General features: G+C 33.7%; 1 protein-coding gene across 5 annotated transcripts in view; it reads right to left on the bottom strand.

Moving 5' to 3' along the window:
* Positions 1 to 15,601, bottom strand: part of GULP1 (GULP PTB domain containing engulfment adaptor 1) — a 282,987-nt gene that overhangs the window by 12,631 nt on the left and 254,755 nt on the right. For 4 of the 5 annotated variants that reach the window (XM_063101617.1, XM_063101634.1, XM_063101623.1 and 1 more), the window contains 3 exons: positions 12,812 to 12,928; positions 12,044 to 12,136; positions 99 to 323 (listed from right to left, as the gene is read on the bottom strand). In XM_063101617.1, the coding sequence (XP_062957687.1) occupies positions 99 to 323; positions 12,044 to 12,136; positions 12,812 to 12,928 (435 nt within the window). The remainder of the gene's footprint in view (positions 1 to 98; positions 324 to 12,043; positions 12,137 to 12,811; positions 12,929 to 15,601) is intronic. The other variant, XM_063101641.1, reaches the window with a different exon arrangement.

Below are 15,601 nucleotides of genomic sequence, written 5' to 3'. Positions count from 1 at the left end.
CCTGACTTTTCCATTACTATACAAATGACACATTCTGGCAGAACTAAAAACAAAAAATAAGTGGGAAAATAGAAAGAATTTTCTGCTTAGAAAATTACATGAGGTCTTGGGATGCTGCTCTCACTGACTGGCTTGGGGAGGCCACATTTAGAAGGTGGTGGTATTAATAGTCCCAATGATAGTCTGGAATCAGGCGAGTTGACAGGAGTGACAGAAATGGAAGAAATATTTAGAGAGGGAGATGAATCATCACTACTACGCCAGAGAGAGGATGAGCATCTCTGAGACCCGTGTTGCTCATGAGCAGACATTTTGTGCAGCAGCTGTAAAGGAATGACAGAAAGAGAAATATACTAAGGAGAGGAAAGAAGGCATGGAAGAAAGGAAAAAGCATACATGAAAATTTATTGTAAAATAATGCTTTCTGGCAATGATAATTTCACAATAACTTTGCTAAAATTAACACATATAGTTGGAGTTGATTTTCCTACATGATATTCTTTAGATTCTGGATTGCTTAATTTAATCACTTTCTCTAACATATTACATATTTAGATACTTAAAATAAAATATTGCATCCATTAAGAGCTGAGAGGAAGAGAGTGGACAGGAAAATGAGGAAAGCCTGAAGATTTATTTTGGAGAGAGCCACTAAGTAATGAGATGGGAAAAGGAAGAACAGTAATAAGAGAATAGTCATTGAAGTGGAGTAAACTCTTACAGAATTTGCAAAAAGGGTTACAACCTACATTTTTGACTTAATCCTCAAAACATTCTTTTGAAGTATTAGTATTATGTCTTTGTTATAATATACACACGGGAATTAAGGTCCATAGATTTTTCTGACTTATTCCTTCATGAGGTAAGAAGCACAGCCAAAATTTAAAACAGTCTGACTCCAGTCATCATGTCCTTTCTACAGGTTCTGAGGAGTTCCAAATGGTAAGACTCTGGGGTTGGGAAAAGGGAGTTGTCAAGGATCTCAGATGAATCAGAGAGAAAGTAATACACCGTCCTGGGTCTGAACACCAGTCTTTGGATGACTTTTAGGGGCTACTTCCATTACAGCATGGAAAGCTACTGTCAAGAGCTGAGCTGCCAGATGTAAGAGTGGTCAATTAAAACAACAAGCCAAAAGGAAAGTAATAATTAAGCCTTTATTCACTTACTGGAATAGTTTAAGGAAGGAAGAAGGTGCCCACCCCATCAATGCTCCACTTTTCCTCACAGAATGACACTGGACAAAGATCAGAAATATTACTACAGAAGTGGGGCACTGTGTTATTGCTAAGGGAGCCCAGAACAAAGGTTCCTAAAGTTTTTTTTTTTTTTTTTTTTTTAACAAGAGACCAGAGGGAGGGAAAAGGGAAAGACTAGGAGTAGAAAAATACTGAATAGTGAGTCATAGTGGAGAAAAGTGTCTTCAAGTCCCCCTGAAATAAGGGGCTCTCAGCAGAGGCACCTAAGAGAGTCGTAGGCCAAGGGCCTACAATAAGGAGGCCTTGGAATGGAGGTGCCTGTGCTAGGAATGCTCCTACGAGCATGGCCAGCTAGACTCAATTCCTCCAAACTGTACACCACATCTGGTGTGGAGAGGGCAGCTTTCACCCTCAAGAGACTTGCCAGGCACAGCCTTTGTAATTACCTGTGATCAGGCCTGAAAGATCACATATAGGGCTTTGGCCTGGAGCCAGATTCCTCAGCTACAGGTCACACTTCGGAGACTTTTCACCACTAATAGGACTTCCAGGCAGCCAACAAAAAATTGGTTTTTGATAAACCTCATTGTAAAACGTAGTAGCTAAAATTAGAGTGAAAAAGACCAACAAGTTTGAGAGATGTCCTTAAGCTGGGAGCAAACTTCACGTATTTCTAGAGCAGAGGGGAAAAGGAGGCAGTGTATAGTGAGAGATTTAAGTTGAGGGAGGGTTCAGTGTGGTAGCAAAATCTCTGATGGCCTGAGTTATACAATTTATCACTCTATTAATATGCATGTACAGTTATATAATTATTGATTTCCCTATTGTTCTCCATGGTGCTATTTCTCCATCTATCTAGAGATATATATGTATATAATTTTAAAAATCTATTTTATGGTTTCTATAGCTTACTGTATAATTCTGTCATTGGTGGTCACCTTTTAATTATAGGTGAGAACTATAAGCTTCTTGTGGGCAAAATTTTGTTTTTCCAAAACAGTCTATATAACATATCATGGTATTAGATATATAAATAAACTGTGAATGAAATTTTATTGTCTAATTTATACTGGAACAATTTTTTATAAACTGTAATTTGATAAGGGTGTCTGTACTGAGTAAAGCATAATGAGCTATTACATGAAAGCTGTCCTTGATATCACCTGGCTTAAAAAGTACCTGGAAATACTCTATATTGTTTTATGGAATATATTGGCCAAAAAATCTTTACTAGGTGCCTCAAACTGAAGGCCTAAGTGCTCTAGTATTTTTATTATGATGCTAATATTATGCATTCTTATAGTGCTACTTCCTCTGGGAAGGTACCTTGTAAAAATGAAGAATGCATATAATATGAAAATAGTCAAATATTAAAGCACCCCAATGTATTTTCACTTTCAAAATGGTAAGGTAGGGATATATGATAATATTAACATATATCAATATAATATATGATAATATAAGATAATATTAAAACTTCAACATTTTAGCACAGGTCTTCTTTGAAACATCAGATGTGCATTTGGTGAGCAGGCATTTTTTTGTTTGGGTCACATGAGTCTTTTAAAATATTGAGTTAGTTGCCTGCAGGTAAAAATTAAGGGACTGCACATTATAAGCCAGAGCTTTTCTTAAGAAGTTTGAAAATCTAGGAAGTGAGCCCACAAACTTTCATAAGAATAATTGGTGTAGAGTATCTGCTGTGTCTTTTAAGTGCCTTTCAACTTCTCACTAACATCACAGCGCCCATTTCACACATTTATGTCACAGTATGGGCTCTGTTGACATTTGAGTTTGTTATTCGTACCCTAGAAACAATTCAAGTCAAGGAATTAGATGTTATATCTGGTTCATTATAATGATGAAATATAAACCCAGCATATTTAAATATATGGGTATATTTCAGTAGTGCCTGATTCTGCACCAAACTATTAGACCTGCAAAATAAGAATATGAACATGTGAGTATAGCACCTAAATGGCATACAGTGGCATTTTTGGCATGAGCTAAACACTTTGATATCACTGAGTTTAAGAGTTCTAGCACTAGTCCTCTTTTAAGCTGCCATTTTTAACTGGTTGAGGGGTTTTTTTGTTTGTTTTTTGTTTTTTTCTCTGGAAATTAAATGCATAATTTAGATAAAAAGTAGTCTGATCATTTTATTTTGGGTCTTCTGTCAGTATTTAGACAGAGGGCTAGAAACCAGAGTTTTTGGACTGTCCTACAGTCATCAAGTTTGTGGCACCATTGTTTAATTCCTTTATGCTCATAATTCCATGTATCTTGGTCTTTAGGAATGTTCACAGAATCTGAATTATTACACTAAAGGGAATTCTATGCTCAATAAATACATGTTAATTATGCAGAAGTTGTTAGGTTATTATGATATATTAATAGTGAGATTCCATATTTGAGATTTGTTGTTATAGTTATGTAGCTATGTCAGCAAGTAATGGCTTGGTGCATTTAGGCCACGGTGAATATTTCAATCTTCAGTTTTGCATAAATGTGACAACAAGTTAAAATGTCATAAAAGTGTTTGATTCCTATTAGTACATATTGCACACATTTAAACACCAAAACAATGAAAAATTAAAGATTAAACAGTTCTGTTGTAGTATCTATAGAAATATTAGAATGATATTGAAATTTTACTTTGTGCTGTTAATCACTTTGGCAATATAAATCTTCGGAGACCTTTTTTAAATGTAAAGACAAACAACTGCAAGATTAAATATGATTTATCCTAGTTATTAAAATAGTAAAGGTTGCTGGCCAGTTTGCTCAGTTGGTTAGAGCACGGTGCCAATAACGGTCTGGGGTTCCCTCCCTGTTCTGTCCAGCCAAAAAATAAAAATAAAAAAGGGAAAGGTTCAAAATACTATTAAGGATTAAATTTAAGAAGTAAATTCATTTAAATGTATATTTTAAATATTGATATCTAACTTATATTTCTCCAGTTAAAAAACTGGAAGATTATAAATAGCAATAAAGATAGGCAAGATAATGGTAGTGTTAAATGTTCTAGCAGATCTTTCTAGATTGCCATGTTGATTCATACTTTGAAAGTTCACTGTTATGGCACATTTTCAACATCATTTTTAAAATAAGCTTTAAAAGTAAACAACTTCTCAAATTTAGAACTTACAGCACCAGGGATGAATTTTTTCAAATTCCACAGTTGGCTTATACTGGTCTCTTAGTTGTAAGACCTATTTTGTTACAAGAACCTTGCAAGTTAAATGGATATAATCATCCACATATCACAAAGAGGATTTTTATTCCCATTAGATGGGGTATACTTCCTTAGAATCATCTTTTGTGCAACTAACAATTATGAAAGTGAGGTTGTGGACTGGTAATCATTTTTTTGTGGGTACCAAATGTTCTTGAACCAATGTTCATGTTTAAAGTTTATGCCTTTGTTTAAAGAGTCACATTCAGCTTGTTGTGTAATTGAGAGTTTTCACAATCTGCTCTTTCCCATTCTGACTTCAATAGTAGTTGAGAAAACACTAGAGGAAAATAAACAGGCAGACTCGTTTACCCACAATGAAATACACATTTGAGGTTATAATTGTCCTATCAAGCCTAATCAGAGGCCACATAGTTGATTATGTAAAGGCAGAATTTTATCTAACACTGGCTTTAATTGAAAGCATGACATTTGTTTTACTTAGCAATAAGAAGTCCAATATTCCTCAGGACTACAGTTTTATTCATTTAACTTTCTGGCAATAGTCTGATTTGGTTAAAAGCTTCTATAGCCAGAAAAGTAAAATGTAAGTACCCAGACACAAGAATAAGAGGAACAATCTGATTTAACTTGTTATGCCTACATCTTACAATGGAACAATCTTCTGGAGGCATTCATGAGGCTAAGAGGGCAGAATAAACCCTTTTTCTAATATAAATACAGGCAGTCCTGCCATGTGAATGTAATAAATGGAAATCAGATTGTTCCTAGATAATTAGTACCAAATGCTGGAAAGCCCAACCTCTAATCTATTGCCAAACCACTGGAACACAGCAAAAAGCAAACAGCACAGTCAAGTAACGGAAATTTCTCAGTGTATCTAAATGACTGTATAAAACAAGAACCCAATTTCTGAAACCAGTGAGAAGATTTCCACAATCTCAATGTGATGCAGAGGTATGTCATATGGGTACTATCAAAGACTATTTCATTTGTCAGAAAAGAAGCCCATGAATGAACCAACTGGGTGGTATGTAGGAAACATGTAAGCATTGCTTGTGAAGAACAAGTAAAAAAAATAAGATTATTTTATACATAAAATGTTAAATATTTACACCAATTTGCTCACGAGAAAATAAAAACAGGAGTGGTCTTCATACATCACGCATATGAGGAATTGGTTTTAAGTGACAAAGGGTTTGAGATAAATATTAAAGGTATACTTTTTTGTACTTAGGAATGTCGTTTAATTTTAATACTGAGCAAAAAAAAAAGTCTCTTACATTGTTTTCTTTAGCTAGAAATAAATTACTTAAACTTACAATGACCACATTTATCCTGGCCATGTTAACTAAAACAGTAAACAATAGCACAAATGATGATAGAAAAGGACAAACTTTTTTCACTCAAGTACTATATCATGAGCCCAGAGCTCCTCTTTGAAATCCAGATTTGTATATACAGTCATCTAATAAACACCTCCAACTGGCTGTCTAGTTGGCAGAAGTAACATGAGCAAAAGTGAAATATTTATCCTTTATCATTCACCTTTCCCAAATCATGTCTATTTCATACAATGGCATCACCACCCAGATGTTTCAGATAAGGGACATTCCTGACCCTTCTTTTTTCCTACAGTTCCCAACCAATTTATCAGTAAATCCTGCAAGGTCTACTTCTAAAACGTATCAAGTATCTTGCTATGGTCATCATCTCAACTCATAGAATTCTAGTCTAATTTACCTTTCTCTCTCTCCTAGACTACTAAAATAGCCTCCTAGCCAGTTTCTGAGACCTTACTTTGGCCTCTCTATAGTCATGGTGCAACAGCAGCCAGATGATTCACAAATCCCCTGTTTAAAACCTCTAGTCACTTCTCACTGCATTAAAAAAAAAAATGTTTTGCTATGGTTTACAAGGCCCTATAAACTCTAAACCCTGTCTCTAACGACATCTCCAATGTCATCTCCAACTTTTTTGAGTCTCAGTCACTATGCTCCAGCTACATAGGCCTTGTTTCTGTTTTCAGCCCTTTGCACTGGCTAACTTTTTATCATTCACGTCTCAATTCAAATGCTACCTCCTCAGAAAGGGCTTCCTGACCACTTTCACTAAACAAAGCTCCCAGTCATTCTTTTCTATTCTGCTCTGTTTTATTTTATTCATAGCAGATATCAAATATGAATTTTAAATTTATTTATTCATTTATCTATGTATTTATTATCCATCTCCTTTTTTCTTCCCATGGGATGTAAGTCCCTTAACAGCTGAAATCCATAAGCTGCTAAAACCTAAGGGCCTATAACACCATATGGCTATATTAGATGTTCAGTAAATATTTTACAAGCCTCCATAGCAGATCACAACTGTATCATATACATACAATTGGTGACTGAGATAAAATAAAAATTGAAGTGATATGCATTGTAACATACATGATATGTCAATAAAATACTATTTCAAAATCCTAGTGTTGAAGCAACGGGTCTAGGAAAAACAAAAACTAAAATGTATACCATGAATGAAACCTCGAGGGGACTTTTTAGAATTCTTGAAAATTTTATTAGAAGTTTGAACCCAAAATTACTTAATTTGCAACTTAAAAATCGATCATTATGACCAACTCACGTTGACGTATGAGCACACAAGTGATTGACAGGCCACCACCTAAGAAATAGCAACCTCTCCTTAGGTTCCTCTAAGGAGAGCAGAGAAATGCATCTGTGTTCTCACCTACACAGTGACTCCTTAAAGTAGAAAGGCTCTCCTTCTGGATCATGCTGTTGCATTGGGCCTCACATTTTAAATTCATGATTTAATACAGAATAAAAGGATCAACACCTCTAAGTAAGGCTGTAATTTATTATTAGAAGAAATGGCACATTTGAATCATTGTATTACAGAAATTCAAATTTAACTTTGGACCTCTTCTTAGGGAAGATGGCTTGTCATTTTTTACTTATCTAATCAAATTTTACCAAGAATGTTTCTATTTACTTTTCTGTTGCTTTCTGTATCTCATTATATCTGGTACTTCATCACACACTGATAGGAAGAATAGCATCCATACCAGTGATTTACATTATTTTCATTTTCTACATTACTTAGAATGCTACAAAACCCCCCAAAATTCCATTCCTGCTTTTGTTCACTTCTCTCTCTTTCTTCCCAAAGAAACTATTTTAAAGCTAAGGTTAGCAATAACTGGTTTACTTTACTTTAACTAGAAATTGCTCAATGTGGACTACATTGTCTTTGACTAGCGAATCCTGATATTTCAGAAAATTGTTATGTTTATCAGTTAAATCATAGTGTTAAATCATTTATAGAGAACTTCTGAATTGGAGGTTTTTTTACATGGCAAAAGAGTCATCTCTGTGTGACTTAGGGAAATTTGGCTCCCAGTAGGATCAAGGCCTGTCCTCAGCTGGTCAGTTGTGAACAGTCAATTGTCTTGGGGGCTCCACTCACCATAACACACTGAAAGCTTATTAAGAATCTGATGCCAAATTAACTCTATACACCAAAACCACCTATATTGTAATTTCAATGTGCATAAGGGGATTCATAATTCACTTTAATGCTTCTTCAATTAATGTATAGATCACTGCCTTTAATCCTTTAAACAAACTGCTAAGAACTTTAGCAATTTTGGAGTATTCTATGCTTCAGTCCTCTGAGTTCAAAACAAACAAACAAAACCTACATAGTCTCTTTAGAGTTATACACTCAGGAGTCTACTTTGCTAGTCATGAGGGCACTCAGTGAGGTGCTTTGTGTTCCGGCTGTGTATTCTGTTCGGATTTCATAAAAAGGAACAGATGTAAAACATTTCTAACTTAGCAGAAACGTGCTTTACTGCAAACTCATAGCAAGCTATTATTCAAAAGATACTTATATTTTAAATTTATATTTTAATTATTTACAATTTTAATCGACTAGTTTTCAAATTCAATTTTAATAATTTGAATCATTAACAAATCTTCAAAAGTGGATATTTATAAGCATCGCAACATCTCATACTTACTAAATAATAGTAGGTAATTTAATTTAATTTAATTTTAGTATTAGAAATTTGGGAGCTCATTTCAAAGGATGTGAAATAAATATTGCTGCACTTAGTGTTATATGAGTTAATTTCACAGTTACGTAACTAAAATTGAAAATGAAAGGCAAAAGTATTTGTTAATCATCTCTTAAAAAATAAAAGCATGTTAACAAATGCCTGTAACAATATTTTCAAAACAATTTGAATTGATTAGATATCCCATCAACTTATATTTTAAGATTCAGCATTTAATTTTACATTTAAATTTTAACAATTTAAAATTTTCTTGATTTCACTTTGTTTTAAGAATCAAATAATTTCTATTTTTTTCACATATTTATTTGTAATGAGAACTATTAAAATCTACTGTCAGCAATTTTCAAGTATACTATACATTGTTATTAACCAAATTGTACATTAGATCTTTTGAACTTATTTCTCTTTTTCTATCTAACTGAAATTTTGTAATCTTTGACCAATACTTCACCTTACTTCACCTTCCCTTCCATTCTGCTCCAGCCCTTGGTAACCACCACTCTAATCTCTGCTTCTATGCATTTGACTTTTTAGATTGCACGTAAAAGTAAGATCATTTGGTATTTGTTTTTCTGTACCTAGCTTATCTCACGTAACATAATGTCCCCCAGGTTCTGTGTTAAAGAAGATGTACATCTTCCATTGTATCAGCAATTTCAAAAATCATATCACAAGATTTTTAGGAGCTGAAAAATTAGGTGACAAATAAGTTTTTAAAACTGAAGAAAAAGTACAAAGATATTACAGTGATAAAAGAATATAAGTAGATTGCAAAGTTATAATTTGTGTTATTTGCATATGATCAATGACAATAAATTTTCTGCACATGTGTATTAAGTGTAAAAAAGTCATTTAGAAAAAAGATTTCTTTTTTAATTCATACTTTTAGTTGTAATCTTTGAAGCATTTTATTCAGATAGATTTAGATAGAGATGAACATGTGCCTAAAATAATTATTAAATGTACTAACCTTAGGAAAGCTAATTCATTTTAATAACCTGCTTTTAAAATCATTTTATTGAGGCCGAGCCCGTGGCGCACTTGGTAGAGTGCCGCGCTGGGAGCGCGGAGACGCTCCCGCCGCGGGTTCGGATCCCATATAGGACTGACGGTGCACTCACGAAAAAACGACAAAAAAAAATCATTTTATTGTTTTTATATAACTGACTGTACCTATGAGAATTGCTGAATAAATGGATAGACTAACAGACAGTCTATGTTGCATTTACGTACCAACTTTCAGGCTTACCACTTGTAATGGCTATCTTAGCCAGATGGTCAAAGAAACTGAAGCAAGGGTCATCTCATCATTCCTCCTGCCCCTTGCCATCTGAAGCTGTCTTGGTAACCATGTGAGATCACCAATACACATCCATAACCCCAACCCAGACCAGCCTTCTGCTCAGTTACCCCAGTGCTAGTCCAGGCCAGTGTCTGCCTTTGGGGGATAGAAAAGGGGTGGGTGAGTGCAATTTTATCAACATGTCCCAGACCACTTTGCTTCTCCCAAATCTACCTTGCACCTCCACATGATATCCTTAGCAATCCTTACTCAGAGAAAGAGAATACACAACAAACAAGCTTCGGGTTTGCATCTAAAATGATGATGCATCTTATTTTACTCCTTTGTCAGCACAAAAGCCAAAGCAAAGCTACTCTTTATACGTAATCAATTCTAGAAATTACCTTACTAAGACTCCTTGAAAAAGTAACTTCCCCTTTATTTATCTTTATACTTCTAGTTTGGTTCACAGCATGGCTTATAATAAGATTTTCAACAAGACCCCAAAGGGTGTGTACTCCATTTGGGGATCAAAGGTTGAACAAGGAATTTGAGCTGACGTTCTGTCTCTTGGGGTGAGGGAGGCAAGAAAAAAATCAGTCCTGGTGAGCAGTAAACAGTGAAGCAAAAAGTTAAAAAGGAATATTATAATAAAGCCAGAAACTGAAGAGGATGTTCTAGTACCTTATTGTGTATAACATAGGTGCAAAGGTACCTCATCCCCAACCTGTCTTATTTCAGCCATATCAGTCCCACTGTTACAAACCATATGCCAAGCAATGAAAATACCAACTCTTTCAGTATGGAAGATGAAAAAGTGTGAGTCTAGAGAAAAGGAAGTTTTTTGACTCATTTCCAGGGCATGCCAAGTTTGAAACCTTAAATGCAGCTTCTTATAGAAGCATACTTTCTTCATGGTGATGAACTGGTGAGCTATTCTAGTATTACAAATTTTAAACATAAAAAAAGCTTTCATTGAATTTAGCCTAGGAATTGAACCAAAATGGACTTCCAAATGAAATTTTGCAACAAAATTTTTTTCAAAAGTTTGCAAATGCCATAATTGTGTTTTAGTTCATAGTTTTGTGCAATATGTTAGATATTAAATATTTTTAAAATGAAGAATAAAATAACACTTTAATGGGAAATATCAGCAGCACAGATGATTCAAATAGGATAAAAAGTAACTTCTTTTAAACATATTTTGTCTAGAAAAAAGTACCATTTTAAATTCTACCTCCCTTCAAAAAATTCCCTTCATCAAAATCACAAAGTAATGATACCATACGTGGTATTGGGAAAAGGATTTCAAAACTGTGAAGTCAAAAATAAATAATTTAACTACAAATACTTGAGTGTTGTCTGTAGTAACTATCACTCATTTTAATTTCTGAAATACAATTGCTTCACTTCCATTGGAGCACTTGCTATGTAATACAAGAAACTAGATTCACTCTTGTTAACAGTCCAATTCCTATAATGAAGTTCAGCACTCCAGGAGTAGACTGGCATGGATCATTAAATCTAACCTCGGCAAACAGTAATCAATAGAAATGAGAGAAAGAATATGCCACAAAAAGAAAAAGAATATTACAACGTAAGACCAAATTGAGAGTTTATTTTTTATTTATTTATGTTTAGCTCCCATAAATAAGTAAGAACATGTGATATTTCTCTTTCTGTGCCTGACTCGTTTTGCTTAAATATAATTCTCTCTAGGTCCATCCATGTTAAAATAAATAAATACACAAATAAACTGGGGGGGGGGGGAGGGGAAGAAGACACAACAATTACAATTCCTTGAAGTTGATACGACAAGCGAACAGATATGAGGTTGTTTGGAGGGACGGGGAGAGGAAGGAGGAAGGGAGGTTTTGGTAATGGGCCACAATAATCAACCACATTGTATATTGACAAAAAATTAAGTTAAAAAATAAACAAATACATATACCATATTTTATATGGTATACCATATTTCACATGTAAATATGTACATATTTATATGTGTATTTTATGTGTTATATATATATAAACAAATTGAGAGTTTAATTTTAAAAAACAAGGGAATGAGCGACATGGAAAACAACTCTGGTTTGAACTACCTAGATAATCTTAATTTGTTAATTAACTTTGTTTAGCAGCCTTTCCCTTGAGCCATGTTTAGTTAAAAATTACTGATTCCAAAATATTATTTGAAATACTACATAATTAGCGATCCAGAGATGTTTTAACACCACAAAATATTGTTTCTAAGGAAGACATACACATATTCATATACTTACTGAAGATGTGGATACTTGAGTTATTCTTAACTGGTTTTCCAAATCTTGCACTTTATTTTTAAGTTCCATATTTTCTGTTTCTAAGTCTTGGATCTAAAAAGCAAATGATTATTGAATAGCTTTCAGAAACTTTTTCTTGGAAAATATTGGCTATGATATTGGGTATATTAATGAATAGGATTTTATATTATTTAAATTTTTAATGTTCTCTTTTGTGCATAGGGGAAAAATTGTTCCATAAAACTTGGGAAATACTGGAGGATTCTAGGTGACCAGAAAGACATTAACTTTAAAACTTATTTCTATGTGTGTGCAAATTTTATATTCTTAATGCCTCATCTTTGTGTTTGCTTGTTGCACTGTGCAATCTATACCCATAATCTTGGAGTATAACCGCAAGACAGTGAAACTTGCTCATGATGACTCTGAAGAGTGGAGAAAGGGTGTAATTTAATTACAAAGGAATCTGATCTGCATGGGAAACCACTTACCCAGCATCTGCTGCTTCTGCTGCTCTGATCCCCATGAGAAGCATCAGGAAGTGAAGCAAAGTCACATGAGAACACTAAGTTCTTGTGGGAATTCAATATAAAATAGTTAAAAACTGTGCAGGGGATCAGGAATGAAAAATTATAGGAACACAGTGAAAGCAGTTCCAATAAGTGTGGGGGAAATTTAATGGCAGGCCTTCTAAATTTGTTTGATGATATGCAAGTTTCCCTGTACTTACATCAAACATATGTGAAACCACATGCTTAGTCTACTCACTCTTTTCTGTAACCCTGCAATCTGTTTTCTTGTTTCAACGTCTTTTCCTCCAGATTCTAGAAATTTCCTGTATGCCAGGTCAAATGCTTGGCCAATTGTTAAAGTTATCTCTTCAGCCTTTGTAAAAATCACACAAAAAGATTTATATTTTAATAATAATGTGTCAAACTGTTCTTTGAATTCAGTAAAAGCATTCACATGAGTCACTCCAAGACATTCAATCAAGGTACTTCAAAAGGGCGATGGCTGAGGGTAGAGATATAGTAAATGAGCAAAGTAGTCTATGCTAACACGATAATTCAATGCCTACCCAGGCACAACATTGCTGGGGAGAAAAAAGAAGAGGCCATTAAAGAGTAGCTGTTGAAGTTGGAAGCAAGAGTTCTTTCATTCCTTCTCATCTCTTCATCATAGTATTTTTTTCCTAGTTGCTTTCCTCCCTTTCTCAAATATTTAGGGCTAGGTGCAGTTTCTTTTTTTGCTTTGCTACTTATTTCCTTTTCCTAGTGAGGAGGGTTTGTTAAACCCTGGGCAGATAACTTGAATGAGGCTGACTGGGTAGTGTCTGTGGAAAACCTGAGGTAAGCTCTCTCTAAATGGAGCAACTGCTACTCAGCTCCAGGTAGTTGTTGCCTGCTGGAAACAAGTAACTCCAATCCAGAATTGTCAGATCTTAAATATGCAAGTGAGGTCAGAATATAAAATTTTATGAGAGCTCCCAATTTTAAATGATAGTTAAAAGTCTGTATTTTAGTAAAACAGTGTCGATTGAGCAATGTATGGCTGTCATCTGAATTTGTCCTGAATTTGTCAACAATTTACAATCTCTGCTCTATAAAACTAAAAACTGCCACAAATATCCCAAGTCCACCAGCTTATTCCTTCTCCATTCACATCTCCACTGATTTCATGGAGTCTTGCACAAAGTATACAGTAAATATTTATTTACTTAATTAACATTATAAAGAAATTTGGTAGAGGCATTAAGTGATTTAATGCATCACAAATATGTTATATTTGATGAGACTTCAAATGACAGAAAAATTAATAGTAATATAAAATATTGAAAATGCCATGCTTCAATTAATCTAATGCGAATCCTAATACTTTGTGAAATACTATGATCAGCCTAAAATGAAAATATACTTTACTAATAAAGCTTATATTATTTGACATTGTCATTTTTGCAGTTCACTGTTTGAGGGGATTTAAGCATTAAAATATTTATACTGTTTAACCTAGTAAAAGAATGCAAAATGTGTGCATAAAATTATATAGAAGGACCATCTGTCTTACAACAAATAGAAAAAAGACATGAAAATAAATAAACTACAATAAGCTACAGTAAAAAGTGCTAAGTAAATGCCAGATACCAGCATATGTGTGCTCAATGATTCAAACTATAAAAAATATATAAATGGAAAGGAATTTTGTTATTAAAAAGTAGTAAAAAAGTGGTTATGATTGTGAGATTATGAATTAATTTTTTTGTTACTAATTTTAAAACTTTGGGTAACATGTTTGTATTTATTTTACAATAAAAGGCATTTTAAATTATGGTTTATTTTTTCTACCTTTTAAATAATGAGCTCAATGTGTCCTTCTAATAAGACATTATGTTCTCCTCAATATTCAATGTGTACACTATGGAGAATCATTTAAAGAGCATCAATGTTGATTCATCATTAATACCATCTGACTTCATATTATTTATTTGTAATAACAATTTTTTTAAAACCATACTCTCTTTTTATAATTAAAAATCTCTATTGAACATTTAGCTGTCTGTTATTATTCTGCATATATTACGTCACTTGATTCTCATAGATTCCTTGATGTGAAGATTATTATGAAACTGCCATTCTGTAAGGTTGCATAATTTACTAATTTACTTACTAAGATCTCATAGTAAGTGAGTGGAAAACCTGGAGTTCAAATCCAAAATTTCTGATTCTCCAACCCTTATGCTTTTTGGGGGGATGGGATAAAATTTATATACAATGAAATGCAAATATAATTGTACAACCAGATGTGTTTTGATAAATATATATACCTATATAACCATTATCTCATTAAAGATATAGAATATTTCTATCCCCCCAGAAAGCCTCATATTCCTATTTCTAGTCAAATCACATCTATTATAGGCAACCACTGCTCTAATTTCTATCACCATAGATCAGTTTTGCCCCTCCTTGATATCCATAAAAATGGACACATATCATATGTGTTCTTTTGGGTTTGGCTTTTTTTCACTAACTTAATGTTTTGGAGTTTCACACATGTTGTATGTATCAATAACCCATTTGTTTTATTGCTGATTAGTGTCCCATGCTAGGAATTTATTTATCCATTTTCCTATTGATGGACATTCATGCTGTTTTTAGTTCTTAGTCATTACAAATTAAACTGCTACAAACATCCTTGTAAAATCTTTTTGTAGACATATGTTTACATGTCTCTGGGTAAATACCTAGAATGTAATTACTAAATCATAGGATAGGTCTATGTTTAACATTGTAAGAAACTTCCAAACTGTTTTCCAAACAATTGTACAATTTTACATTCCCACTAGCAGGAAGAGTTTCAGTGGCTCCACATACTCACCAACATCAGATACGGACAGTCTTTTTCATTGTACTCCTTTTACTGCATGAATGATGTCATATCAATGTGTTTCTAATTTACATTTCCCTATTGTTAGAGCACAGTTTCACGTGCTCATTTGCCTTTTTAATGCTCTCCTGAATGAACTATGTATTCAAGTCTCCTGCCCATTTGTTATTAGGT

The sequence above is a fragment of the Cynocephalus volans genome, chromosome 1 (genome assembly GCF_027409185.1).
Source record: "Cynocephalus volans isolate mCynVol1 chromosome 1, mCynVol1.pri, whole genome shotgun sequence".
NCBI classification, from domain to species: Eukaryota; Metazoa; Chordata; class Mammalia; order Dermoptera; family Cynocephalidae; genus Cynocephalus; species Cynocephalus volans.
The sequence above is the reverse complement of the archived record's forward strand: the minus strand, read 5'-3'. Positions and strand labels throughout refer to the sequence as shown.